The 26,863-nt window shown below is 37.4% G+C and overlaps 1 protein-coding gene across 10 annotated transcripts in view; it reads left to right on the forward strand.

The window, feature by feature from the left end:
• ZMYND8 (zinc finger MYND-type containing 8) overlaps positions 1 to 26,863 on the forward strand; it is a 51,230-nt gene that overhangs the window by 10,830 nt on the left and 13,537 nt on the right. For 9 of the 10 annotated variants that reach the window (XR_009969178.1, XM_062642312.1, XM_062642311.1 and 6 more), the window contains exons 3-13: positions 10,210 to 10,358; positions 14,839 to 15,057; positions 15,785 to 15,898; positions 17,579 to 17,671; positions 18,844 to 18,931; positions 20,311 to 20,366; positions 20,820 to 20,897; positions 21,518 to 21,633; positions 22,692 to 23,173; positions 25,383 to 25,523; positions 26,296 to 26,448. Coding sequence is in view for 9 of the 10 variants with exons in the window: in XM_062642312.1 (XP_062498296.1) it covers positions 10,210 to 10,358; positions 14,839 to 15,057; positions 15,785 to 15,898; positions 17,579 to 17,671; positions 18,844 to 18,931; positions 20,311 to 20,366; positions 20,820 to 20,897; positions 21,518 to 21,633; positions 22,692 to 23,173; positions 25,383 to 25,523; positions 26,296 to 26,448 (1,689 nt within the window). In the remaining variant the exon portion in view is untranslated. The remainder of the gene's footprint in view (positions 1 to 10,209; positions 10,359 to 14,838; positions 15,058 to 15,784; positions 15,899 to 17,578; positions 17,672 to 18,843; positions 18,932 to 20,310; positions 20,367 to 20,819; positions 20,898 to 21,517; positions 21,634 to 22,691; positions 23,174 to 25,382; positions 25,524 to 26,295; positions 26,449 to 26,863) is intronic. The other variant, XM_062642317.1, reaches the window with a different exon arrangement.

The raw sequence follows: 26,863 nt of genomic DNA on the forward strand, positions 1-26,863 counted from the left end.
ATGTTATCTCTCAATATAAGGAAAGCCAAACGTAACAATCCATATCAGTGTAAATATTCCCACTGTTGTTTGGAGTGGGGACACAGAAATGCCCTTCAATCAGAATACTTGCACGTAATTGTTTACCTCAGTTCGTTGTAACTGACTGCCAGCTGCCTGTCCATCTCCTTTTGTACTTGCAGCTGACTTTGCAGCTCAGTTTACTTGAAAGCCCTTTCTGTAAAATGGTTATTGCCATCCTTTTTAAATTCTGGCACATACTCACTGACTCTTCACATTTCTACTACAGGGGTCAGAAGTCTAGTTAACTCTGAATGTGCAGATGTAATTGTCTTATCAGTGTGGCACACATCATCTGCATTCCTTTGGTTTTTAATGAGGTAGCTTGGGTAGCTGTTCTGACTGTAAGCCATTTTGCTATGTTGTATTTCCAATCTGATCTGTGAATTCATGGTAGAACTCTAAGAGTTGAATATATAGTTTTGTATAGAAAGTCAAAGTATCATAAATGTCATCTGCTAAGAGCTGGCCATGTTAGAGGCTTGCCAAAATGAGTCTTTCTGGACTCCTGTTATGTGGATTGAGGCAGGTTTCTCAGCTCAGTGCAGTGCTTCCGCAGTAGAGAAGTCGCAGACCAGAATCTTGAAACTGTTCCGCTCTGTGTTAAGGCAGAAGTTTCTAAACTGGTGGGATATTGGTAACCATGTTTCCACTTGTAACATTAATCTTGCCTAGTGTGTTTTAGAAAGGATGTAGATGAGGAAGTTAAACTTACATAGACCCTTCAGGGAAGCATGCAGCTGTTCTTGGTTTGTTTGGGTTTTTTGATGGTCTGAGAAGCTTGTGCAGGAGATCAATCAGTGGTATTGTATAACTTCACACTCCGACTGGAGAAGCTTGTATGCTGCAACTTTGTAACCTGACTTGCTCTGCTACAATTTCTACAGCTGGTGTGAGGCCCGGTCTAGAGAAAGTTGTGGGAAGGTAAATTGCTGTAGAAAAAAATTGGCCTGGTACAGATCTCTTCATGAGCACTCTTGTTTTGTTATAAGCAGTTTAAATTTAATTGCAATAAATCAATTCCAGTTGAGTTTAAGCTAAACTGAAACATGCGTTGTTTAATCTGTAACAAGGATGTTAACATAGCCTTTGAATTGATTGCAGTAAGGTGGTGGTTTCAAAGCAGCCTAAGCTGGTCCAACTGCTCGGTGCAGCAGTTTTATCCACTTCCTTCCATACCTAAGCTGGCAGGAAACTAACTGAACCATAAAACATTAATAGTTTTCTACTGGCTTAGGATTCTGAAATGGCTAGGTAGTGTGCCAGAACTTTAAGAGAGAGGGCAGGAATATGCCAGTTGGGTGCAGGAAGTATAGAGCTTTGTTTGCAAGTGTTAGGCTGTAGAGCTTAAAACTGAGCTGAGATTTCTTGCTTATGCTTTACATTGTGATACGTAAGAGTGAGCCAATAGCTGTGGTCAGAGTTGTGCAGCTCTACATGCTCGTCTTCAGCTGCATTTTTCTACCCTTCTCAGGCTGCCACTGATGCTTATGCTGTTGCATAGTAAGCTAGATCAAGCAGCTGATCTGGCACAAAAGTAATCAGTTTTGTAATATTAGTTTTTGCCTGAATCATGAACTGATTAATCCTACTATTACATACAAGTTCCTGCCTGCAAAAAGTTGTGGGGATTAAATTCTGGTGAGGTGCAAAAAGAAGAGCAGTAGCATTACTGTAGCAGTTACAAGATCTGCTTATAAACTGTGCACGTGAAGCTTTACTAAAGACGAGATTTTAAAATATACTTCCCTCTTGATCAGAACAAGAAGGCATAAGGCATCTAAGAACTGGAAATGGGAAATGACAGCTTAAAGAGACTACAAAAAGGCGTAAATTGAAATCAACAGAAGATTGCTGTTTAGCTGAGGAGAAAAGCCATGGATTAGATGATATTTTGTCCTTTGCATGAGATACACTAAACATCTTGTTACATTTTCTGTTCCAGCCCTATGGTCTGCTTTTTAACCTTGTTTATTAAACATTTCAAGATGGGGCTTGCAAGGCTTTCTGGAGGATTTTCTGAATATTTCCAGGTTGTGGTTCCAGAGCAGAAGAACAAACCTACTTGTACAGTGCAATTCTCTCTTTGCTTGCACTTGTTCTCTTTGGAGTACAGTGAACTCTCCACTGGTGTTTTCATTCTATTAACCTGGAATATCTTTTTAGTATTTTTTTTTTAGTTTCTCATGTTTTTTTTGCTGGTTTATCTTACTTAGCTGCTGACAGTAGTTAGCTGTGGTGGTGGATGGGCTTCCATTTAGGTTTCATGTATTTCAGCTGGTACTGTAACCATTGGCTTTTTAGTGACTGCTCAGAAGGAACTCTCTTCTTCCCATTCTCAGTCATACATCCCTTTTATTGCCTTTGCATCTATGCTGGCTCTCAGCCAAGTCCTCCTCTGAGTCAGTTCAGGACTTGGGTATAAAAGTAGTTTTCTACTGCTTATCTCCCTGAACCAGATTACTAGGGCGATAGACAGATGTCATTTCTAGCAGCAGACTTGCCCTCATCAGTGACAACTAGTCCTTAGATGGTATTAGTTTGTCATAAAATTGTATACTGAGACACTATTGTTTAATGGTGAGAATTCTGACTTTTACAGCTTTTAGATTGCTGCAGGTTTGTGGTGAAGGTTTTGTGCTTAGGGGCTTCTCTCAGTGGTAAAAAGTTTGGATATTATGAACATAAATGCAAAATGGAATTTCCAGAATACCTTGCGTATTTTGTAACGTTTTTTTAAGAGTACATTGTGTATCGACTTTCTTTGCAGTGATACCAAGTTTGTAATCACATAGATATGAGATCTCGCTCCAATGTGAAATGTAATTTGAGAACCTTCCAGTGAACAGTAGTGAAGCCCCAGGCTTTCATCTGCAGTGCAGAGCCCTTTTTACTTATAATCAACAGGGTGTCTTCAGAAGTGCCTTGGGGCAGCAAGTCCCCCTACAGCCAGACTCCAGTTTATAAACAGATTACATCTCTTATATTGTAAGATGATGGGAAGTGATTCTTTATCTTCTGAAGTCTTACAATGAAGAAACAAGTAACAGTGTCTTTGTGTACTTCTATAAAATCCTAGTGTAGTAGGAGTTCATCAGGATTTACACAACCAGGGCTAACCCCTGTTATTTAGTACATTAAGTGTCTGGATTGGGTTAATTGCATCAGTTGAAGGTTCTGGAATGTAAACAGGGCTTTAGTGGTTGATTGCAGCTGCATCATGTTTCAGAATTCTGGCATAAGATTAAAATGCCTCAGAGTTGAGTATAAGTTCTAACAGATTTATCCATTATTTTGTTAAGTGTTTTGAAGATAATTAAACTTGCTATAGTATTAAAGGTAATGGATTTGAAAAATCATAAATCCATTAGCAACCACTCAGAGTAGTAAATATAACAGGGAGACTTCACAGTTCTGGAATCCATATAAATTATAAATTGAAGCCTGTTCTGTCAAATTGGACTGTAATGATACAGACAATGGAATTACTGTTGCTGCTTTTTCTCTCAGAATTCTCCATTGACTTCCCTCAACACTATTTAAAGTACTTACATACAGAGCTTTTGAGGAAGAGGAAAGAAGAGAGAATTGAGAGTCTGGGTGGAAGTCAGGTTTTCTGGTTTTGCTCCTGTTCCTTCTAGAGGCAAAGTTACACATTTCTATGGGGTAATGGCAGCTTAAGCAGCCTTCCATCACCTTTGACTTCTTCCACCTTCCCTCATGCTGCCTTCTTTTTTAAGCCAGCCTAGCTGTAGTAGTCTACCAGAAGTAGCCTTGGGCTGGCTCTGGTTAAGTAACAAGAGTGTAACTTACAGAAAACAATTGATAGGTATCTAATTGGAAACGTTACTCAGAATTTTGCATATCTGACCAACTTGCATTGAGATATCAAATCTGTACTCACATCACAGAAAAACCTTATAGGTGTGACTGTCTCAGTTTACTGATACCTAGTACTGTTCCTGGAAGACTAAAATAATGCTCTCACTGAAAAATGCATTGCTGTTTCTGGCTTCTGGAAAACAAAAATAACTGCTATTTTTACCACATTTACCATAACTCATGCTGAAAAGCTGTTTAAACAAACATGTTTCTGAGTTTTCCTCTTCTAACTTTCTGAAAGATTCCAGAATAGAAAAGTTTTGTTCTACAAGGAATAGATATTATCACTTTATAACAGCTCATTTTTCATAGAACATGTGTTCAAGAAAATTAGGTACAGAATTTGAATAAATAACATGCTTTAAGGAAGTAGAGAAAGTTGATGTACTTAAGCTAAAGATTTTTTTCTATTCTGTGCTTAATTTTGAAATGCAAAACTTTTCTTCCCCTCAATGCCAGCTCAAAAAAAAAAAAGGGGTAATTCTTTGCTGCAGTAGAAAGCTTTTATCCTGCAATTTCCACATTTTTGAGGAAGGCTCTTGTTTGCCTCACCTTTTTGTGAAGTTGAATTTGCAAATCATGGTCCATAGGAAGACTGAATTCTTCAGGTTTTTCTTAGTTGGCTTGCTCTCCTCTGCACTGGGGTGCAGCACCAGGGCCGTATGTGCTGACCGAAGCCAGCCCTGTCAGCCACATTGCCAGCCTTTTCCTTTCTACTGGCACTGTCACCTTTGGGACAGGTTGGTATACTGGTGCAGCTGAAATGGATTTTTGAGGGTTTTGTTGGTTTGTTTTGGCCAGATCAGTTGCCTAGTCCATCTTGCTTCCCGGGCAAACAAGTAACAGTGCGAGAGAAACGAAAAGGGAAGCAATATTGGTGGAAGGATACTGTGAAGCCTTGACTTTGATGTGGGTTTCAGCTCTCATTAAGGCCTTATTGCTAGAGAAAATAATGCAAGTGTAATAGATGCTTAGAAATACATATATACCTACCCTTTAATTTTGGGTTTAGTCTGGATACTTTGCTAGCATTTAGCTTAAACAAGGTTTTAAATTAAACAAAAATAGGTATATGGGAAGGAAGGTATGAGGGGGCGTTAAGATGACACTTGGCAAGTCCTTGTTACTGAGCAGTTTATTCTGTGTTCTTACGGTAAGGCGTGTTGATGTTACTTGTTTTCAGGGAGAATTACATTTGGGTATCATGGAAAAACCAAGGAAAACAACATTTTTCTTTTACATATTTTCTGAGTTGGCACCTGCTTCCATTGAGAAAAATGAGACTTCTCAGTTGTTATTGCATGCTTACAGTGCAGCACTTGGCAATGTATACATCATGAAAGATGTGGTCTATGCTCCATATGCTGCAGCAAGATAAGATCGTTGATATACAGTGATAATGTACTTTTGATTGGTTTTATATTTTTTCTAAACTAAACTGTATTAAGTCACTATCACAGTTTGCTTAAAAACTGCATTACCATCACATAAAATTGGACTTCTGAAATAGACATAAAGTATGAAATTAAGTTGCTTTAGGGTTTAAGTGTGCTTTAGTCTGTCTCCTGGGAACAGTACTGACTAATCCTTTAGTCACGTGATGGCATACTGAAACAAAGGTTTTAAACTTTAGGTGAAGCTCAGGTTAGCTTGTTGCTCCCCAACAGATGGTTTGTGAGAGCACTCATAGGTGCATATGTCAAGCTTGGCAACGTTGCAGAGCAATTAATAATAACCTGCTGATGTAAACCCAGGTAATTTTTAATGAGAATTAAAAAAGTTATTTCAGGTGTCTATTTTTTCACTAGTGCTGGAAGCACAATGTTGGAATAAGGCTAAGAAAGCAAAATCACACGTTCAAAAATGAAGAAATAAGTGGAATAAGGTTGCTTGACAAATTAATTAATACAGTTGGTTTATCAATGAAATGTTTATTATTTTACAGTAATGCCTGTCATTTAGTTCATGAACATTTCATTTCTAATTAACCTTCTTGCTGGGTGCTCCTGAGTGAAAGTGATCTCAGCCTTTTCAGTTAGAAAAGGTGGGTGCGCCAATTGATGCTGATTTGAAAAGTTCGGGTTGGGTTGGCTTGTTCAGTACACGGTAGGAGTAGGGAGATTGCAGGGATATGTGCCAGCTGGTGCCTATCTGACATGGTGAGATACTCTCCAAAGTGACACCATTCTTGCTCGTTAAACACCTTTATAAAAATATTTGCTTGACAGAGAAGAAATCACACAAATTCTCACTGTTCCTTTTTGGAACAGAAACTGGATTCCACCTCCCAAGTAACTGTCCTAGTCACCAAATAATTGCATAGTTTAAATTTGGTCTTTTTTGTTCTTTCCTCTTGGGTTTGTTTCACTTTGTTCAAGTACTAAATGTTAAGTTAAATTACACTGGAGAAGGGATCCAGGTTAAAAATTCACTTTCCTCCTGACAGGTTATTTTACCAGGGATCAGTTTCTCGATCTGGTTCACAGCTTAGCTATGCAAACTCTGCTAACACAGCTGAAAGAGCCAAGGAGGAAGAAGAGACAGTGTGTGCTGAATGGAACACTGCTGATGAAAGAAATTCACACAAAATGCAATTTGAGCATTTTCTGTCTTAATTAGAATTGGAAACTGTAACTCAGGCAATTTAAGTAGGTGCTACCATTTTTACTTTACATGAACTAAATGAGAAGGTTGTTCATATTATTAAGTCCCTCTTGGTTGGTAAGTTGGCAACATTCAGTGATAAAGACATTAGCCTGTTCCACTAGCCCAAGTAAATCTGAGAGAAGATGCCTTTGCATTGCTGTTTTCATGTTTAGTCCTTAATTTTTCCAGTTATATCTTACATTGTTTCAAGGACATCTCTGGCATTTTAATAAGTTGCCAGTTGAAGAAGCAAAAAAGCTGTATTTCTGGTCAGTTTCTATATGCTGTCTATGAGTCACCACTAGTTATTTAAAAATCCCCAGTATGCTCAGGCTTGAATCACAGGAGAAAACTGCACTACTTTAAGTAGTTTGTGAAATCACTTAACTAAGCATATATGTGTGTGATCATCTGGTTTCATCAGTATTGAATCAGTACCCTTTCTGTTGAAATGCAGTTTGGATTTGTCGGTGACTGAATTGTAATTCTGGTTTAGCTAATAACAGTTTAACACTTTTTCTGACACTGACTCAGTTGCTTTTGGAAAAAAACAGCTTTTAAAGTGAGAAGCACCACATTATGGGGGCAGGCCTATGATGAGGAACTTTGCAGCTGATTTTCTTTTTTCACACTTGGAGCCAAGGCACAATGTGCAGTATCACGGGCAGCTTCTTGTCAATCCGCACAATCTGAGGTGAAAGAGCTGAAAAGAAACTGGTGTGCTCCACTGGTGGCTGTTTTGTGCCTGGTAGTGAGAAATGGAAGCCAAAGGGCAGAAACTTTCATGGTACTCTCCTGGTTTAAGCTGTGCCTGCATATGTACAGTCTGGAAATAAAAGCCAAAATCTATTCAGTGAGTTGTGGTGAAGGCATTATTTGCAGGTACTTTGAGGATGTTGTTTGCTCAAATGGCTGTTTTGGGAGGGACAATTCTGCTTATCTCTGCATTGGGAAAACAAAAGATAGGGCATGGTCAGCCCTTAACAGTAACATTAGTTTACTTATGACTGCCTTTACAAATGTACAGAAAGTCTCTGTTGAGAAGTGTGAATTAGAATAAAGAAACAAAGACTTATATTGTACATGCTCTTCTGAGCCATCTGATGATGGACAGATGAGAAGAAGTGTGTATGATGCTGGTTTTGCTGATCCCTCTGAATGCAAACAGATCCCATGTTGAATAAATCCGTTTTACTTCAATGAAAACAATAGAATTCAGAGCTTGTTCTGGTTTTCGGTTTGATCGCTTTGGTTATGTTGTGGGTTTTGGTTTAGCTGACACTGATGCTGCAGTGTTTCTTCCAGACAGCTGTATTAGCTCAGCTCTCTTGGGATATGCAAAGCATATGCCAGCCAAAGGAGTTCTTCTGCCACCTTCTGTGCGTAATTATCTGAACTGGGGAAAAACCCAAGCTAGTCTGTCAGTGGAGCTGTACCTGTATTGGGATTTTTATTGTTGTAATTGCCTGAGGAGGCAAAGAGGCATGTTTTTTCACATGTTTAGGTGCCATACCTTACGTGGCAATTCTTGGTGTTGTCAAATCCATCTGAATTTTGGCCTAAATGGAGTGGGAGGCAGATTTGCTTGAATTGAAACAAGTCAAGTAACAATAATGGTCTTGGACATATTGTATTGGTTTAATTTGGCCTAGGCATGTCAGAATAGAACTGGTCCAAAATGCTGCCTGCAAGTTATAAAAGGGATGGGGAGGGGTGGAAAGGAAAAAAAAATCACACTTCTTGATGTGAAAGAAAACTGAAAACATAGAAAGTTTTTGTTAATTTATGTAAAGCAGCTTCACTACATTTTGCCAAAATTTTTAACTTATGTCAACAGAGAAATTTCTCTGAGAGTTAACATTCCATTTCTGCTTAGCAGCACTGCTAAAAGAGCTGTGCCTATGGAACTCCAGTGGCAGAACTTTTCTGGGGGTTACTGAAATTGCATGTAGTGTTATTCTTGTGCAGCTATTCTGGATCAATAAAACTCAGGATGGGCAATTGCTGTTATAACCGGAGGAGGGAAGAGAAATATATCTTATTCCATCTATCTCTTATTATCTATTTTTCATATTATTTATAGTTTTCTTAGTTGTTATCTTGACACCACGTTACAAGGCTTTTGGTCAATCAGAAGTCACCATACAGCGCCACATTGTTTTTGTATGCAGCCACAAAGCATTTACATTAGCACGTGAGAATGGGATTGAAGATATGGGAATGACTTTGGGGAGGGTTCAGTTGTTTCTGTGTGATATTGATGACTTCTGATCCCTATGTTTTTATCTGTCACTTTGTTCTGTGGCATGCATTAAAAGCTTAAGGAAAAATTAAACGTGTTAAACCAACTCTGAATTTTCACTGGTATTTTGTCAAGGTTGTTTCACTGTTCTATGATTACATATTACAGCTGATTGCATACTTGATCTTTGTAATAGAGCTGCACAGTCCATATTCATTAGGAATCATTTAAACTTTGTTCTGAGAAAATGAAGTTGCAAATGCTCTTTTTTTACTTGGGTATTTCTGATGAGTTTGTCAGTGATTTATTTTTTTTTTTTTGAAGTGTATTAACTCTTATCAAGGCTGTAAATATTTCCTTCTGAATATTATAAGAACACAAACCAGTGACCAAGTAAGCAAACAAACAAACAAAAAAAGGAATTAAAAACCTTTGAAGAATTAAAATACTTGAGCATAGTTGGAGGAGCAAAGCAGACATGAATGATTGTTGTAGTAGATGTTAATTTGGTAGAACAGTCTTTCAATTTCCTTCTAATGTTTTAAAGAATTTTGTGCATGTTTCATAAAATGCAGTTCAGAGCCAGTGGCGCTGCTGAAGTTGCTGGTGTGATGAATTTACACTAAGATGACAATACATGACTTAGAGCAGCTGAGACACAGGCACGTGCTCCCTTGTGCCAGCTTTGTTACTTGGGACAGTAACCAGTCATAGAAAGGAACTGTAACTTATGAAATTACTCCCATAATTTGCTTGCTTGAATGTGAGAGCTCTGTTAACTCTCTGTTAACCGTGCCTGTTGCTCTATCTTGCTGTCAGAAGGTTATTACTTGACTGGTAGTGTTGTCTTAATTTTATCTTTTTACAGTCCAGTTTAGCAGGTACTTGCAAATGACTGAGTATTTGAAGTGGCATATTTATTTTTGCACTATAGGACAATTTATTTTTTTCTATTGATATATTTTATCAACTTTATTTAAATATGAGAGGTTAATAATGAGGACTGACTTTACTCTTACCGTGTTTTAACTTCTGTTGCTTGTGTTCCTAAATTGCTTAAGCAGAGTTGTTAAAGTGTATACAGCATAGCACTCTTCTAAGCTACTACTAACAAATTGTTATACTCAAAAGATACTAGAATTTGAGATGAATGGCCTGCAAAAAAATTATGTAATGTTAATCTAAATGACTATATTGAGAATTCACTTAACAGTGGCATTGCTCAGCAAGTCTGTGTTTCTGGTTTTGTCAGTGACTGGATGGAAGACAATGAGAATTTTTATTCTGTTCAGTGAAGGAGTGTGAATGACAAACCACAGCCTTGCTGGAATGTTTTTCATCAATATGAACTCTTCAACCATATTGTCTATCTGTTGTAGATCCTGGCTCTGCTGAACGCGCAGCACAGAAAAGGAAATTTCCCAGCCCTCCACATTCCTCTAATGGCCACTCACCACAAGATGCATCAACAAGTCCTATAAAAAAGAAAAAGAAACCTGGTCTATTGAACAGTAATAATAAAGAGCAGGTAAGAGAAGTCATGGTCTTGTTGTGCTAGAATATGACACAATAAAGGATGTAGATGAAAGCTGATCAGGAGCTCTCTCCTCTATTAGGAAGCTCCATTCTTGTATTCTAAGAGGTAGATTTTCATTTTTGAATGGAGTGGGTGTAGGATTTGGCATTATAGGCTGGATTTGCACGTTCTCTTATTATTGTTTTGCATCTGTATGAGAAAGACAAGTTGTGTCCTGGTTTCTGATTTTACAAAGCTAATAAGATGTGTAAGCAATAAAGGCAATTTTGAACAAAAGTATTATGAAGGTATGTAATAACAATAATAACAGCGATAGCTGTTATTAATGAAAACCATTGGAAGGAAATGTTCAGTGGCATGATATCCGAGATTAAAAATGGTCTCATATCAACAGAAGTCCCTCATCTGGTTTTAGTCCTGCTGCCAATTATTAACAAAGGTCTAGCACATTCCTTGATACTCTGCAGATTCCCACCCCTTCCTTTACGCTGCTGAGCAATATACCCTCCTACCAAGCTAGTTAAATCAAAGGGTCACACTGACAGTACTTTTCAGTCTTCATGATTGAAACCTTATTTTTGGTGTCTTCTTGTAGTTCTTAGAACTTAACTCCAGAAGACTCTGACAATTTCTGATTCATTGTAGGATGCAAGTAAAAGAATTGTATGAAGTCTGTGGAATAGCAAGTATCTGCATCGTCTTGGACAAGATTAGATGAAGGCAGTCTTTAGCATTAATGAAATTTCTCATCTAATTTAAAAATGACATGTCTCTATTTTTCAAAGTGCTTTTCTGTGCCAGCGTTGTTTTTTTTTTTGCCAGGATTAAATTCTGAGGGTTTAAGGCACCTTTTTCTGATGTAAAAGCATCCACATTACATATTGTCCTTGTACAATTACACTGGTTAAAAAAGAAAGTGAAATTCCTAATCACTGCAGTTGTCCTGGAATGAAGACTGAATGAATCAGGCTGTGCTAGCGAAGAGGTTTACAGCGTCAAGCATATTTTACTTAAGGATAATTGGGAGGTTTAGAATTAGCATATGTAGGCATGTTTGCATTAGTTTAATGTGGTCAGTTTGGCCTTACTGAGCTTCACTTCAGGCTGTATAAATTCCTCCATATCCTGGACATTTCCTGGGGAGATGCTTTCCCACTGAAGTCTGAACTTCAACCTGTGCAGTGTAGAGACAATTTTACAGTGGAACTGAATCTTAGGGTATTAATTTCCTCTTCTATTCATGCATTTAAAAATATAAATGAAAACACAGTTGCAGTTGTTGAACTTGATACATTCTCCTCAGTAAATCCTGTTCTATTTTCCAGGTGTCTCAGACCTGAAATATTACAGGGTAGAATAAAGTTGTATATCTAATGAAGAAAAGCAATTGGACTTGCTTATTTTGCTGTATTTGTTACGAGTCAGCAAGCAAACATGTTTAGTTTTGTTTAGCTTTTCTAAGTTGCTTTTAATATTATATTGCATGTCAAATTTGATACGGGCATGCCTGAAGATTAAAGTAGGTGAAAAAACTGCTCTATATGGTAGCAGGAGTTGTTGAAAGATTCTTTCACTGCTGAACAGATGTGCTCTAAGCATACCGTTACTTATTTTGCTCTCAGGCCAAGTTTCAAGTATAAAGTAGCTAATAGCTACGGTTCTGATTGGCTGATAAATGCATTTTGAGGTGTGACAGCATCACTGGAAACCTCTAAGTTAAGTTTCTATGTTACAAAGTGTTCGTAATATTTGACTATTTCAAGATACTATTACTAAAGTTGCATGAAGTTTCCTATTACATGTTGTGGATGCAGTAACAGATCTACTGTTCTGGTGCCAACAGGTATTTACAGTGTTGAAATACAAGCAAAGAATTATGGAATTGTAGAATGTAGCTAAGACAGGTTAAAAATCAGGAACTTTTTGACACTTAACTGGTCACTTATAACGTAATTGGAGTTATCATCTTGTTTTACCACTAGCTTCAATATTAATTTAAACTGAATATAAATAGTGAACTTCTCCCCAAAACAGCACTAAAATACTGTTGGTTTTTCTTCAGTTTTCTATGTCATTCTACAGGTCTTAGTAACTTTATGAAAGACTTTAAAACAAACTACCACATATCTGAGCTTGAATTAGCTATCTGTGAAACAGTTGAGGAAACAAAGCTTTTCTTTAATAACTGTTAAAAGATACACTCTTGAAACATTTTGCTCTGGTTATAACAAGTGAAAAGGTCCTTTGATGCAGTTGTATCATTCATATTCAGTCCTTTAGTTTTGTTGTTTGTGTACCTTTTGAGTCTCCCGACCTTTTTTGTGAGGGAGTGGGGTGTTTCTAAACGTGGCTTAGATAAAACAAGGTGATAAACGTCTACAAGAAGTAAGCATCCTTGAACAGACAATAAGTTCTTGTCATGCTCTAACAAGACATCAGTTTGGGTGTTATGAGCTGATCTCTGTGTAATAGTTTCATAGGCTTTGTATTTGTCTTAAAGCAATATCTTTCATTCTTAGGAAGTTAGTGTGGATATACTGCTTATATCCACTTCAAAGTCAGGATATGTATTAAATTATTCTGGTAATTTCCTTTATCTGGTAATTTCCTTTATTCCTTTATTTATTCAGTTGAGGAAATGCCCCACAGCTGCAACTCCATGTATATACACCGTTGACATTTTGTTTGGTCTCGCAGCTGTGGTGCATATAGCTGCAAACAAAATACGTTTGTGCACTGTGAATTGCAACTTTCCCTTCTTCACTCTGGGTTGCCATAACTTCTGTGTCTGTTTGAATGATTGTAGTAGTAATACATTTGAAATGTAGTTAAAGACTTACGCTGTCCCTCTTGTTCCACAGGATCTGATAGAACCTTCCTTCTGAGAGTCTTGTTATGTTATATGCTTGTATATATATTTACACAGAGAAAGTATAGAAAAAAAAAAACATTTTTTCCCATTTCCATGGTGGGAATAAAGTATTTTTTAGAAGCTATATGATCTGAAGATTAGAAAATAAAAAACACCAAAGCTAATAGAAAATCGAGTGAAATTTTAGGTAGCAGAGCTTTGGGAATGTTTGTGGGTAACGTCCTCTGGCAGATGATATCTCTTCTCTTTGAGATACAACATCTCCAGCTGGGTTATCACTTCTCTGTCTCCTAACCTTGAAGTTGCTTTATTCATGCAAATAATATCGTTTATAACTGTAGAAATCTGGAAATATCACAATCCAAGCTGGTGGTTTGTGGTGACATTAGTTTATGCCCTGTGTGACTGATTTTGTAGAGGATGCTGCAAAGGCATGGAGCATGCAGATGGTTGCACTGTTCTATGAGTCGCGTGGGCATGTGACAGCTCAAGCATCTAAGAACTTGCAGATGTGTAAAAGGTGCCCAATTACACAGATTACCTGAGAACCTAACAACATGGTTCTGCAAACTACCAGCATTTGATAGTTATAAGTAATGTCATGAGCAAATGGTTTTACATCAAGCAAAAAAAAATCACAGTAAATAAACTGCCTAAAACTCAAGATTGCTTCTCTCCATGTTCTCCTCAGCAAACTACCCCTATAAGTAATACCAAATAGAAAACTTAAGTTTACTTGTCATGGATCAATTGAATGTAGCTTTTCAGTAAATGTCAGCAGCTCTTCAAAGCTGATCTAACAAACCAGGTTTCTGGGGACCCATTTTATCCTAGGCTATTTGCTGCTTGTGTTTTGGCATCAGCTGTGTCATCTTTGAGCTGTCTGGGGCTCAAGTGGAAGACTAGTTCATGCAGTTTACAAAGTTAACACTGTTTTCTAGTGCAGGCAAACCAGTGGAGATCGTGAGTCTTAAATTCTGATATGCATTTAAATGGTGGATTAAATCTCTCCCCGTGTTCCTGCTCCTATAGCAGAGTGGCTGTTCAGGATGTGAATTTGCTCCTTTGTCATCTTACTCTACAGTTTGCCTTATTAATCAAAATCGGCACTGGCTTGCTTCATTGTACAAAGCTGTGAACTGCTGCAATTTAGGACAGATTTGCATGGTGATCAACTTCTTATTTCAGGACTAACTTCTTCAGCTGTCCCAGGTTTAGCCATGACTAAATATCTCAGTATTTAGCTTGCACAGCCCCATGGAATTCTGTGTTTAGAGGACCTAATAGCTTCTATGGCAGTATTTCTTTCTCAAAGATAAAAGTGTTCACTGACTTTGGTTGGATTGCATGTCTTGCATTTGATGCCCTTACTTGCCACAAAGATTTATTTTCAGTCTTGAGTGCAAACTGGCATTTGACATCTGAATAAGCAGTAAACTTCTTTATGAATGATTTTGTGCAATTAATAAGATACTGTGCTTGCATAAATGTTAATCAAACTCTGTAAACTGCTGTTTGCTTATATATTATGAATACTATTATTTGAAAAAATGCAAATTTGTTTTGAAACCAAACCTGTTTTTCTTGCCTACATTTCAGTCAGAACTAAGACATGGTCCGTTTTACTATATGAAGCAGCCACTCACCACAGACCCTGTTGATGTTGTACCACAGGATGGACGGAATGATTTCTATTGCTGGGTTTGTCATCGGGAAGGCCAAGTCCTCTGCTGTGAACTCTGTCCTCGGGTTTATCATGCTAAGTGTCTGAAACTGACAGCGGAACCAGAGGGGGATTGGTTTTGCCCAGAATGTGAGGTTAGTTGATATAAGGAGTGGATTTCTTTATTGTTTGTGAGATGTAAGCAGGTGGTTTTGTGTTCTGAAATGTTGCTGGTTTATTCCTGTATTGCCTCTTGGTAAAGGTACCAGAGAAATTTGTGCAGTTTGAAGAGTGGTTTCTTCATCAGACACCTCTTATTTTGAAAACATTCTGCGGTTTTGACTAGCTCAGCTTGTGCTTTTTCTAATGAGCTGATCAGCTCTGCAGCAGTGCAGAAAAAAATTGTACTCTAGGGTCAAACAAGTGGAGATTTTATTACTAGTTTTTTCTGCAGGCCTGGGGAAGAACTTAATCATTCCTTAGCATTGATGTATCTTTAACAAAAGGAAATTGGTTTATCGCATATTTTTCTTTGGTCACTGTTTTACAGAGCAGGTGGCCTTCCCACTGGTTCATATTGCTGTGAACACTCATTGTATGTGGGAATTTACATTCATGATGGTTATTTTTCTGGTCTTTTCCTTGCCCTCTCTCCCTTTTCTCTCTCTTCCCCGTCTCCCCGCTTTTATTTTTTCTGTTTAACATACACAGAACAATAATCAAGTAAAACAAGCATCCAAAGTACTTATACTGTGCCATCAGAAATGTTTTATTTCTTATAAGATAGTTGTTGTCTTCTATTTGAATGCTAGAATGTTTCAGTGGAGAAGAATTTTCCTAGGAATGTTTCCTGACCAAATGTTTTTTAATCTTAACTTCTAGAAAATCACAGTTGCAGAATGCATAGAAACACAGAGTAAAGCAATGACAATGCTCACCATTGAACAGCTATCATATTTACTGAAGTTTGCACTACAGAAAATGAAACAGCCAGGGGTAAGAAGGACTTTATTTTTTTATTTTTCTTTTTAATGCTTGGATTGAATGCTTGTCATAATTCTGCATTTTTCTTCCTTTTGTAGATTATGAACCTGCTTTGTTTTATCAGATTCTGTGGGACAGCTTTTATGCCGTCTTCCACCTGTCTAGTACAGGCAGGTTAGTTTAGGCTGTAAGAACTATTTTGTACTGTGTTTAAAATGTAGTTTCTTCATGTAACTTTCTGGATGTAGTTTCAGTAGGTGTGAAAATACAGCGTGAGACAGGGTGGATTTTTATTTTTTTGACAATGTTGTCTCTGAGATACAAGGGGCATGAGGAGACATGATCTCTCACCAATACAGTTACATGGGCAGGACCCTTAGGTACAGGCACTGTTGTATTATTGATTATACCTGTTGAAAACCCGGCTGCTTTCTGTTCGTAGAAATTACCCCAAAAGTTAGTTGTAGCATATACTTTTAAAACACTGAAGGAATCTTCCTCAGTGTGGTGAAAACCTGTGCTGTTCATTGTTATGCAATATGAGGCTGCTGTTCTCTCAGTTTTTATCATGAAGGTAAAATTGATTTTCCTCCAATTTGTACCTAACTTCATGTGTCTGCCTTCAGACTCGCTTCTCAAAAACACCATGTCTCAAAATTTCAGCTATTCCAGTCACTCATCCCTGCTTCTAAGTTTCAACAATTCTTGCTACTTGTTCTTCACCATGCAAGCTTTGCCTAGCTTTCATGTGAAGTTTTGACTTCATCAGAATTCTATGTGATGAATTACCAACAACCCCTTTTTTCTTCTTGTTCCTGTAAATAAGTTAGAGGAGTGGGGAGGGTGTCTCTGTACCTGCGGTGTTACAGTAAAATAAGTTGAGAAAACCATATGTGCTGAATCATGGGCTGTCTGCAACTCTGATGTCTCTGTGATGTTTTAGTAGAACAATAGTGGCAATTTCTGGGAAGGTTACTCTTAAGCACTGACAGATTTTGGTTCTTGGAATCCTTTTACTCTGGAGTGGTAAATACTATCCTGTTAGATGGAGAAGCTTGAAGTGCTGCATTTCAGTAGAGGTATCAGTGTTTGTTTATGTTGAGTTCACAAAAGGTTTTCAAAAGGTGGTTAGAAAGCTTAATGGATCCTATTGAAATATTTTGCCCTAATGTTGAGACATTTTACTTATCACCTATTGTTTTGGTACCTGAGTTCTTTAATCCCTTGAGTTTCACAAATTGCAGTAACCTCCACATTAGCAGATGCTAATATGTCCCATTGATGAAAGTTTGAATGTGTGTGTGTTACCAAGCCACCGTGGTTTTGAAAGTTAAGATTCTAACAAGTCTGAGAAAGAGGTATTTGTGAGTCTGGTGTCTTTTTTCTGCTATAAACTGTCTGTTGAGCTTCATCTGATACTCCCAACAAAAAAATCCCAGTGTAAATAGTGACAGTACATTTTCAAAGCTCCTGACTTCTGCAATTCATTACTTCCAGCATATGAAAACCAGTTAATTGAGACCTTCTAGTTCCTCTTGTTCTGACAATACTTTATTACTTCACAAAATTTTATAATTACTTTTAAAGAATTTTCTGTCACATCACAGTTGGAATTAGTACTGGAAAACGAATGAGGATTGTGTCCTTAATGAAACTGTTCGGTATTAATAAGCACTGATTTCTTCCTTACAGACAGAGCCATTTCAAAAGCCAGTTTCACTGGATCAGCACCCAGATTATGCAGAATATATCTTTCATCCAATGGACCTTTGTACATTAGAGAAGGTTTGTATGAAGCTAAAGGAGGAAGGTTCCTTGAGTTTGATTGCTCTCAATGGTATTTCTGGAGTGTTTGATGGGAGGAGAGATAGGCTGCTTGAAATTATTTTAATGCTTTTTTGTTGTTGTTGTTGTAAATGCCAGGTCAGTTACAGTTTAAAAACAATCACGTGCCAACTGAACAAATCCAGTATTTTGTCCGATCTAGTAACACATAAATGGTCAGGAAGAACACTGTGAAAAAGACAGGCTTACACTGATTGCTTCCTTCTGTATGAATTCATCTAATTCCAGGAATGATACTGTGGGAGACTTCATTAATCAGAGTTTGCATGTGATCATCATGTTTGTAACCTATGAATAGATCACTGGTCCATTAATTTGGGACCATTAGATGTAGATGTAGGGGTCATTCCAGGCTGATTTTAGTGATCATTCAACAAACACTGTAATCTCCACTGCACCTGAGGTATAAAAGAGAAACGAAACAGTCAAGAGGTGGATAATATAATTTTAATTCTTAGTTCAATAATAAATTTCACATCATGAGGAAGTTCTCCATATTCCATTGCTTGATGAAGAGTGCAGTATTGCAGAGTTTTGTTCTGCTAGGACCTAGTGAAGACACAGCAAATTGTCATTCTCCATGTCCTTAAGTGGAGGTTGATGTCTTAATAGTATAAAGGTGTAACAAAACCATGTGACCGATTTTGTCTAATGGAAGTACTTTACCTAGTGGGTAGATTGGAATATCACATGTACTGTCTTATGTTTTATGAGCAACATTTTTTTCTAGATCTTGTAAAAATTAAAAAATAAAAATGCTTTGGAGTGATAACATCAGTAGAAGAAATGAAGAGTTTAGTGTTCTGCGGACATCAAATGAAATACTGTTTCAGGAAATTAACACTTTTTAAATGTTGAAGATGCTGATCCAAATAATTCATTATTTAGAGTTAGACAGTTCATACGTTTTCAGGGCAGTCAAAAGGCACCCTGAATTTGACAGATTCTTAAGTATTTAGAATCGTGAGTCTTGCAGCATGTAAGTAGTCATTTTTACTAATTGTATGCTTGATAGGAAACAATGTCCAGGAAGAAGCCATCACTTTTTACTCACTTCTGAAATTTCAGGAAATTTTCTATTTCCTAATACATTCTGAATTTTCTCTTTGCAGAATGTTAAAAAGAAAATGTACGGTTGCACTGAAGCATTTTTGGCTGATGCCAAATGGATTTTGCACAACTGCATTATTTACAATGGGGGTAAGATATTAATACATACTTATGTCCTTAATTATGACACTTTGAAACAGTTTCAGAAAGTGACAGAGCAATTTGTAGGCTTCTAGTTGGCAAATGCTGAAAGTATCTTCCTGTCATTGAGCATAGTGCCTAAACACAACAGATTTTTTTTTAACTGGCATACATGAAACTGTAGGACCAAATACAGCCGGTGCTGTCACTTGCTCATTCCACCTTGAAAAAATTTCAAGTGAATTGGAATCATGGAATGGTTTGGGTTGGAAGAGACCTTAATGATAAGCTGGTTCCAACTCCCAAGTTGCTTTGTTTTGTATTATGCAGCACTTTATAAGAGGCCTAATTGAACTCAGACATCATGTCACAGAATCCCAAGGGTTGGAAGGGACCTCAAAAGATCATCTAGTCCAACCCCCCTGCAAGAGCAGGGTAACCTAGAGTATATCACACAGGAACTTGCCCAGGTGGGCCTTGAATATCTCCAATGTAGGAGACTCCACAACGCCCCTGGGCAACCTGTTCCAGTGCTCTCTCACAGTAAAGAAATTTTTTCTCATGTTCACATGGAACCTCCTGTGCTCCAGTTTACACCCATTGCCCCTTGTCCTAGCACTGGACATCACTGAAAAACACCTAGCTCCATCATCCTGACACTCACCCTTTACACATTTGTAAACATTGATGAGGTCACCCCTCAGTCTCCTCCAAGCTAAAGAGACCCAGCTCCCTCAGCCTCTCCTCATAAGGGAGAGGTTCTACTCCCTCAGTCATCTTTGTGGCTCTGCGCTGGACTCTTCCAAGCAATTCCTTGTCCTTCTTGAACTGAGGGGCCCAGAACTGGACACAATATTCCAGATGCGGCCTCACCAAGGTAGAATACAGGGGGAGGAGAACCTCTCTTGACCTACTAACCACAGCCTTTCTAATGCACCCTAGGATGCCATTGGCCTTCTTGGCCACAAGGGCACATTGCTGGCTCATGGTCATCCTCCTATCCACCAGGACCCCTGGGTCCCTTTCCCCTTCACTGCTGTCCAGCAGGTCAGCCCCCAACCTGTACTGGTACATGGGGTTGTTCTTCCCCAGATGCAAGACTCTACACTTGCCCTTGTTGAATTTCATCATGGAAAGAGTGTAGCAGTGGTGGGCAGGCTGCAAGAGGTCTCAAAAAGGAACATTTAAAGATTGTTATGATGTTACGTGGGGAAGAAAAGCCTACCTACTTCTTTTGAAGCATGTAGTTGATACATACGTGTTTTACATCATCTCTTTAGATGTTCTCTTTTATCTTTAATGTGAACTTTAAAGTCTAAAACCTGTTGATTTTATCGTAATTCTAGCATTACAATTTTCTTGGTTAAAGCATTTTATTGTTTCCTCAGGAAATCACAAATTGACACAAACAGCAAAAGTCATCATCAAAATCTGTGAGCATGAGGTATGAGTGCCCCAATCAACTTAATTTTTATGTAGGTTTTAAAGTGTTTCATGTATTTGTAAATGAAATAATAGTGTTTTCTAGTGTATGTGTTGCATAACTGTAATTTTTGCAGGCTTTCTTCAGGCCCTTCACCCACTTTGTTGCTGTTATTTGGGCATGCTCCAGCACCTCAATGTCTCTCTTGTAGTGAGGGGCCCAGAACTGAACACAGTATGTGAGGTGCATCCTCACCCGTGCTAGGTACAAGGGAGTGATCACTGCCCTCATCTTGCTGGCCACACTGTTCCTGATACAGGCCAGGATGCTGTTGGCCACCTGGGAAACGTTGATTTATGACAGCAAATTTGTGGGAAAACGATGCTGGCAAACTAGACAGGCTAACATAATAACACTGATTACGCTTTGGACTCTGTTTAAGCTCTCAGATAACTGTTTGCTTTTTCTTTTCAGATGAATGAAATTGAAGTATGTCCGGAATGTTATTTAGCTGCTTGCCAAAAACGAGAAAATTGGTTTTGTGAGCCTTGTGTAAGTTAAGGATTATGGTAGTCTAGCTAATACACTAACCTGGTAATTCTCATTTGACTGTTATTTGTTATCTGTGCCCACACAGTTTTAAATGTGTGGTGGTTACTGACTCAAGGAAAGCTGCTGTAGTTTACCAGATAGTTTGTCGTTGCACATCATGCTTTTTCTGGAGTCAGACTATCTCAAGGTGTCAGCAAGCAGTTCACGAGGTTCTCTATCTTTAAATATAAGAGATCCCCTCCTGGGTTATCTGTGCTTGCATGTGGTGCTTGCACTCAGGACAAGATTTCTGAAATGTGAATGTCTCTCTTTTTGTAAGCGTGAATGTCGGAATTTACACTTGTTTTTCTTTCATGACTAATTAATAAATTGTCTGTTTTCTGTTTTTGTTTAATACTGCACCAAACTTGGGAAAACTCCTTAAGACTATTAAGTATGGAACAGATCATGTTCTCTCTTGGGCCCAAGTGAAAATTAGAGAATTTTCAAGATTTGCCCTAACATATGCTACATATTTGGAGGGGACTAAAAAAAAAATAAATTAATAAAAAAATGCAATTATTATGTGTTTAACTGAGATACTTGTGTTTCCTTACTGTGTATTTTGCCTCTTCCTCTAGAGCAATCCCCACCCATTGGTCTGGGCTAAACTCAAAGGTTTTCCATTCTGGCCTGCTAAAGCACTGAGGGATAAAGATGGGCAAGTTGATGCCCGTTTCTTCGGCCAGCACGACAGGTGGGAATTCAACCAAACTATGTCTTTGACTGTACTTACAAAATTCTTGTTGTAACTTTGTGCTCTTGGATTCTGTCTTTTGAACCTTGATGCTAATAACTGATATAATACTGTATTCAGTTTAGTTTCTTGCATGATGTCTATAGAATGCAAGTCACACATTCTTAAGTTTAATACATATATAATCTCAGCGAGTAGGCAAGTTAGTTTCTGTCTCTGGTTTTGTGCTGCAAAGAACTGTAGTTCTTAGAGGTGGAAGAGGGCAATCAAGTTGTTTGTTGTCTATGGGAATAAACACACAATTGTAGATTTAAAAAATATAGAGAATATAATGTGTTGAAAATGCTGGTTTTGCTCTGAAAGGAGTTTTCTGTACTTGTGAACTCTCTGCTTAGATGGAGAAAGCCACGATGAATATGAGTTGATTTGTCATGAATTGAAAATAAAATCTATTCAGTTATAAAACAGGTACTGTAAACACACCAACTGTATAGGGCCATGAAATAAGTTAGTTTAATTTCCTTGTATTTAAGAGTCTTGGAAGGCACAGTTTTCGAGTCTGCTTCATTTAATGATAAACATTACCTGTCCAATACTTGTTGATAGAACTTTTCCAGGCACTGAGGAGTTGGATCAATCTGACATGGGGTGTAAAAGGTTTTAAAAAATGTGGTTGTGAAGTCTTTTTTTTGTCTCTTTTTTTTCCCTGATATGCTTTTTATGGTTTTCTGATAACTGTGACAGATGGAAAGACTGCTTAGCAATGGTCATCTTACAGTTACATAGGCTATTTTAATTAGGAATATTTTGTCATGCCTGACCAGTGTTTATTGATGTTTTATGTGTTATTAGGTAGAGTAAATGAGCTAGTGATAATCCAAGACATGCAATTCAGTTACCAAAACTAAGCTAACTGAACTATTAAAAGAAGAAGGTAGAGGTGGTCTGCTGAAATGATCTGTGTGCATAACTGTATGATTAGGCTAAAATAAAGTGGTATGTGCATGTCAATCCACAGTATGACATGTGGTTATATTATCTTTGTCTGTTTTATATAGGGCCTGGGTTCCTATAAATAATTGCTACCTCATGTCTAAAGAAATTCCTTTTTCTGTGAAAAAGACTAAAAGCATCTTCAATAGTGCAATGCAAGAAATGGAGGTTTATGTTGATAACATTCGTAGAAAATTTGGAGTATTTAATTATGCACCTTTCCGGACACCGTATACCCCCAACAATCAATACCAAATGTTACTGGACCCTGCAAACCCAACTGCTGGAACTGCAAAGACAGACAAACAAGAGAAAATCAAACTGAACTTTGATATGACAGCATCGCCTAAGATTCTAATGAGCAAGTCTATGCTGAGCAGTAGTACTGGTCGTAGGATTTCACTGACAGATATGCCACGGTCACCAATGAGTACGAACTCATCAGTTCACACGGGATCTGATGTTGAGCAGGATGCGGAGAAAAAAGCAACTTCCAGTCATTTTAGTGCCAGTGAAGAATCCATGGACTTTATTGAGAAAAATACAGGTAAAAAAAAGGGGGACTAGAAGGGGGGACACAGGACTTTGCCTTTGGTTCGTGCTCTAGTTTTGTTCCATGTACTTTTCATAGACAGACTGTATTATGACTCATTTTATGCAGAAATTTTAGAAAAAGAGATGTATTTAACTGTCAGTATCACAGATAAGAAATAGCAGTCCTTTCTGTCACATTGGGAGGAATAAATCATCCCCAAAAGTGATCAAACCCCTTCACTTTAAATATCAGGAAATAGTTGTAACTATCAGAATGAATGGGGAGTAGAAGTAAATACAGAAAGAGTTAGAATTGTCAGGATTAGGAGGTATTCTGTTTAAAATTTCGTAGCTCTTTTTCAAGGCAATGAGCTTAATTTATATGTTCCCGAGAGAGCAGCTAAAATATGTTAAACTTACAGTTCCATAGGCAGAGTGGATAAAGAGAAAAAGGAGTGTAGAATACAGAATTTGGACTTCTCAGACTTCTGTGTAGTCAGATGTTAGCTAATTTTGTGTCACTCAGGCAAACTAATTTATCTTAATGTTTTTCATCCATAAGAGAAAGTTCATTGCTGTCTGAAAACAGTGATTAAGCAGTATATTAATGTGAGTGCTTTAAAACTTTAGTTTTGGTGAAAAGATGTCTTTGTGTAGAAAACTCAGTCAGTGTGTTCCATGCAATTTTTAGATAAAATGCTGTCTATTCATTTTTTTAATTATTAATTATCATGTTATTTCTAGCCAGTAAAGGATAGGCTGTGAAACTGTCTTTGAATACCAAGTGTCTTGTGATATGATCCTGTCTATCTTAAGAAGGTGATGACAAAGTGACTGTATGAATTTAAATGTATGAAAATACTTGGATTTTTTAGTAGGGTAATATGTCAGTTGTCAATATGTCAAGAGGAAAAATTAATTTTATACATAAATTATGTATATATATATGTATAGCTTTTATATATAAGGTGCAGCTAACAGATATGCAGAGCTTTTAGTATACTATGTTATTATTTCTTTGTTGTAGTGGAGGTAATTGTGGAAAGCTATTTTGTGAATTAAAGATAACAGAAGATGACAGCTGTTATCCCATTACTCTGGATTTGTCATTATTAGCAATTCTGGCAAATTTTTCTAACTTCTCCTCAGGCCTTATTCTCCTGCATAGAAATATTGGATTGGACTTACCAGCAGTTAAACTAAAACATTCGGTTTCCTAGCTGGCATTTCTACCTTTATATATTGTTACAAATGCTAACTTTGTGATATCTACTTTATGTTTAAACTTAGCTGTCCTATTACTGGGATCTGTATGTTTCAATTAAAATGTAAAACATAATTCAAGTAATATGATTGCACTATCCTTGAACAAGAACATTTTTATTTGGGTACCCTGGCTGTGTATTTTGAGTGATGTGTAGAAGGTAACTTGGAAACAGTTACTGAAACAGCAAATATTGCTACCATTTGAGAAGCTGAAAATGTATAGACAATCCTGGGTGTACCAAGGAAAAAAAGTGACCACTACTGAGTTTAGGTTGACGCTTTCAGAGCATGAAATAGAGATTTAACAGACAGAAAGTGGTCCCTTGCTGACAAGAATTAATCATGTTTTTAGGTAATGGCCTGCAGATGCTTCCCTTTCTGGACTGGCTGCTTCCAGAAGTTTGGTTTTAAAGCATTATTTCATGGAGATCTTAAAGGCCCAGAGAACAGAATTTTGCTTAAATTAGAATATTCTTTTACCTTATCATAGACCTTTTGTCAGTGTTTTCCCATTCGTTAAACTTATACTGATTTCTAATGTTAGTGTTAATTATCTCTGTTATTGTAGCTAGAAAATGTAGTAGGTTGGGGTTTCTATGTGTACTTGCATGCATGAATTAAGATAGATAGTGATTCAGAGTGTCAGAAAGTAACATTTAAAATAACCAGGTCTTGAAAGGTAGAAGCTTTTTGTCACTGCAGAGTAGTTTTGAGATTAAACATGCGTTTGGCCCAATTATATAGCTGCACTAAAATTATTTTCCTTAAAATCCATCTTTATTAAACTAAAATAAAAGGGATAGTTTTAACTTGCAGAGGTATAACACCGTGTTGAGAACAGTAAACAAAAATCCTTTCCCTGCTTGTGTAGGTTTAAAAGCTGCTCTGTCCCCGTGAATGTGGCTTTATTGTGATTATTTTAAAATCTGGTTTTATTAATTTTGTACTTTTCCCAGCTTCTCCAGCACCAACAAGAACGGGTCAAGCAGGGAGCTTGTCAGGCAGCCCCAAACCTTTCTCTCCTCAAGCATCAACACCAATTTCTGCTAAGCAAGAAAGAACTTCCACTCCAGGAAGCATTCTGAATCTGAATCTTGGTTAGTCTTGACCTTTGAAAACTTGATACTGTTATAACTGAATTAATTGTATGGTGTCAGTGCAAAATAATATGAACAAACTTTCTTGTATGTGGCTTTAAATGAACAAAGGGCTTTAAAATAAAGACTTTAGGGATGAGTACTTAAAATTCCTCCACAATGAGCTTGTCTTTTTACTAATACTTTGACATTAATGGGAGGGTGGAAATCCAGGTCAGGGACACCTTCTTGTAGATAAGATAGAGAAATTTGGATTGCAGGACTTTTCATATGTCTGAGTATGTAGGGTTCCTTGGAGAGGTATTACAGTGTCTTGTCTTCATCTTCCTCCATTCTCCATTTTTTCTTCTGTTTATATCCTTCCATGTAGTAAACTAAGGCTATGAAGGCCTTGAAACAAATGCTGTATTAAGGGTGATATAACTATTATGGCTATGGAATTAGTGTGGATTGGGTGGGGTGATACAGCCCAGGAAGATAAAACCTAATGTAGCAAACATTTTCAGCACAAGGAACACATTTTCCAAAAGTATTGACAGAGAAAATATCCACATAATTGATGCATGCACTTTGCATGTGAAATATGTAGTATCAGAGAGGAAGAATCCATTGTTTGTTGTAAAGTCAGTTTGGAATTATTATTTAGCCTATAATTCTAAAGGAAATGAAATGTGTTTCAGACCATCTGCATTGTTACTTGGTCAGATTTGTTTTATCTGTATCTCTCTTCTTTTTGTAAAATATTTTTCTTTATTCCTTTTTCTTTTTCCAGATCGTAGCAAAGCTGAGATGGATCTGAAAGAGCTGAGTGAGTCAGTCCAACAGCAGACCACTCCTGTGCAACTCATTTCACCCAAACGACAGATACGTAGTAGGTTCCAGCTTAATCTTGACAAGACAATAGAGAGTTGTAAAGCACAACTTGGTAAGTGTATCTCCAGGATACAATGGACAGCTGAAGGATACACTTGAGGAAATGTTGAAGTTCAAAAGAATTTCTCATATAGTAAAACCTTAACTATTGTTTGCATTATAATAAGAGGATATTTGTATTCTTTGAGGCAAGTAGAATGCACTGGACTGTTGAAAAACAGTGAGACCTGATGTTTCAAATCTTTGGCAAAAGCTTTCATTTTTAATCTGTTTTTGTACCATTCTGATGTAGATAGAATGACAGAATTACATATTCTTACTATTTGCTTTTTAAACTGAAAAATTAGTACATCTGGTCACACAGGAGCTGAATTCTCTTAGAAACATTAGTGTTGTCTAGCACTTAAAGATGTTCTAGACACTAAAAAAATTAGAGATACTCCTCATAAACCTTACGTAGTCTAAAA

The sequence above is a fragment of the Pezoporus occidentalis genome, unplaced genomic scaffold (assembly GCF_034315485.1).
Source record: "Pezoporus occidentalis ecotype Australia unplaced genomic scaffold, CSIRO_AGI_Poc_V1 ctg70, whole genome shotgun sequence".
NCBI lineage: Eukaryota > Metazoa > Chordata > Aves > Psittaciformes > Psittacidae > Pezoporus > Pezoporus occidentalis.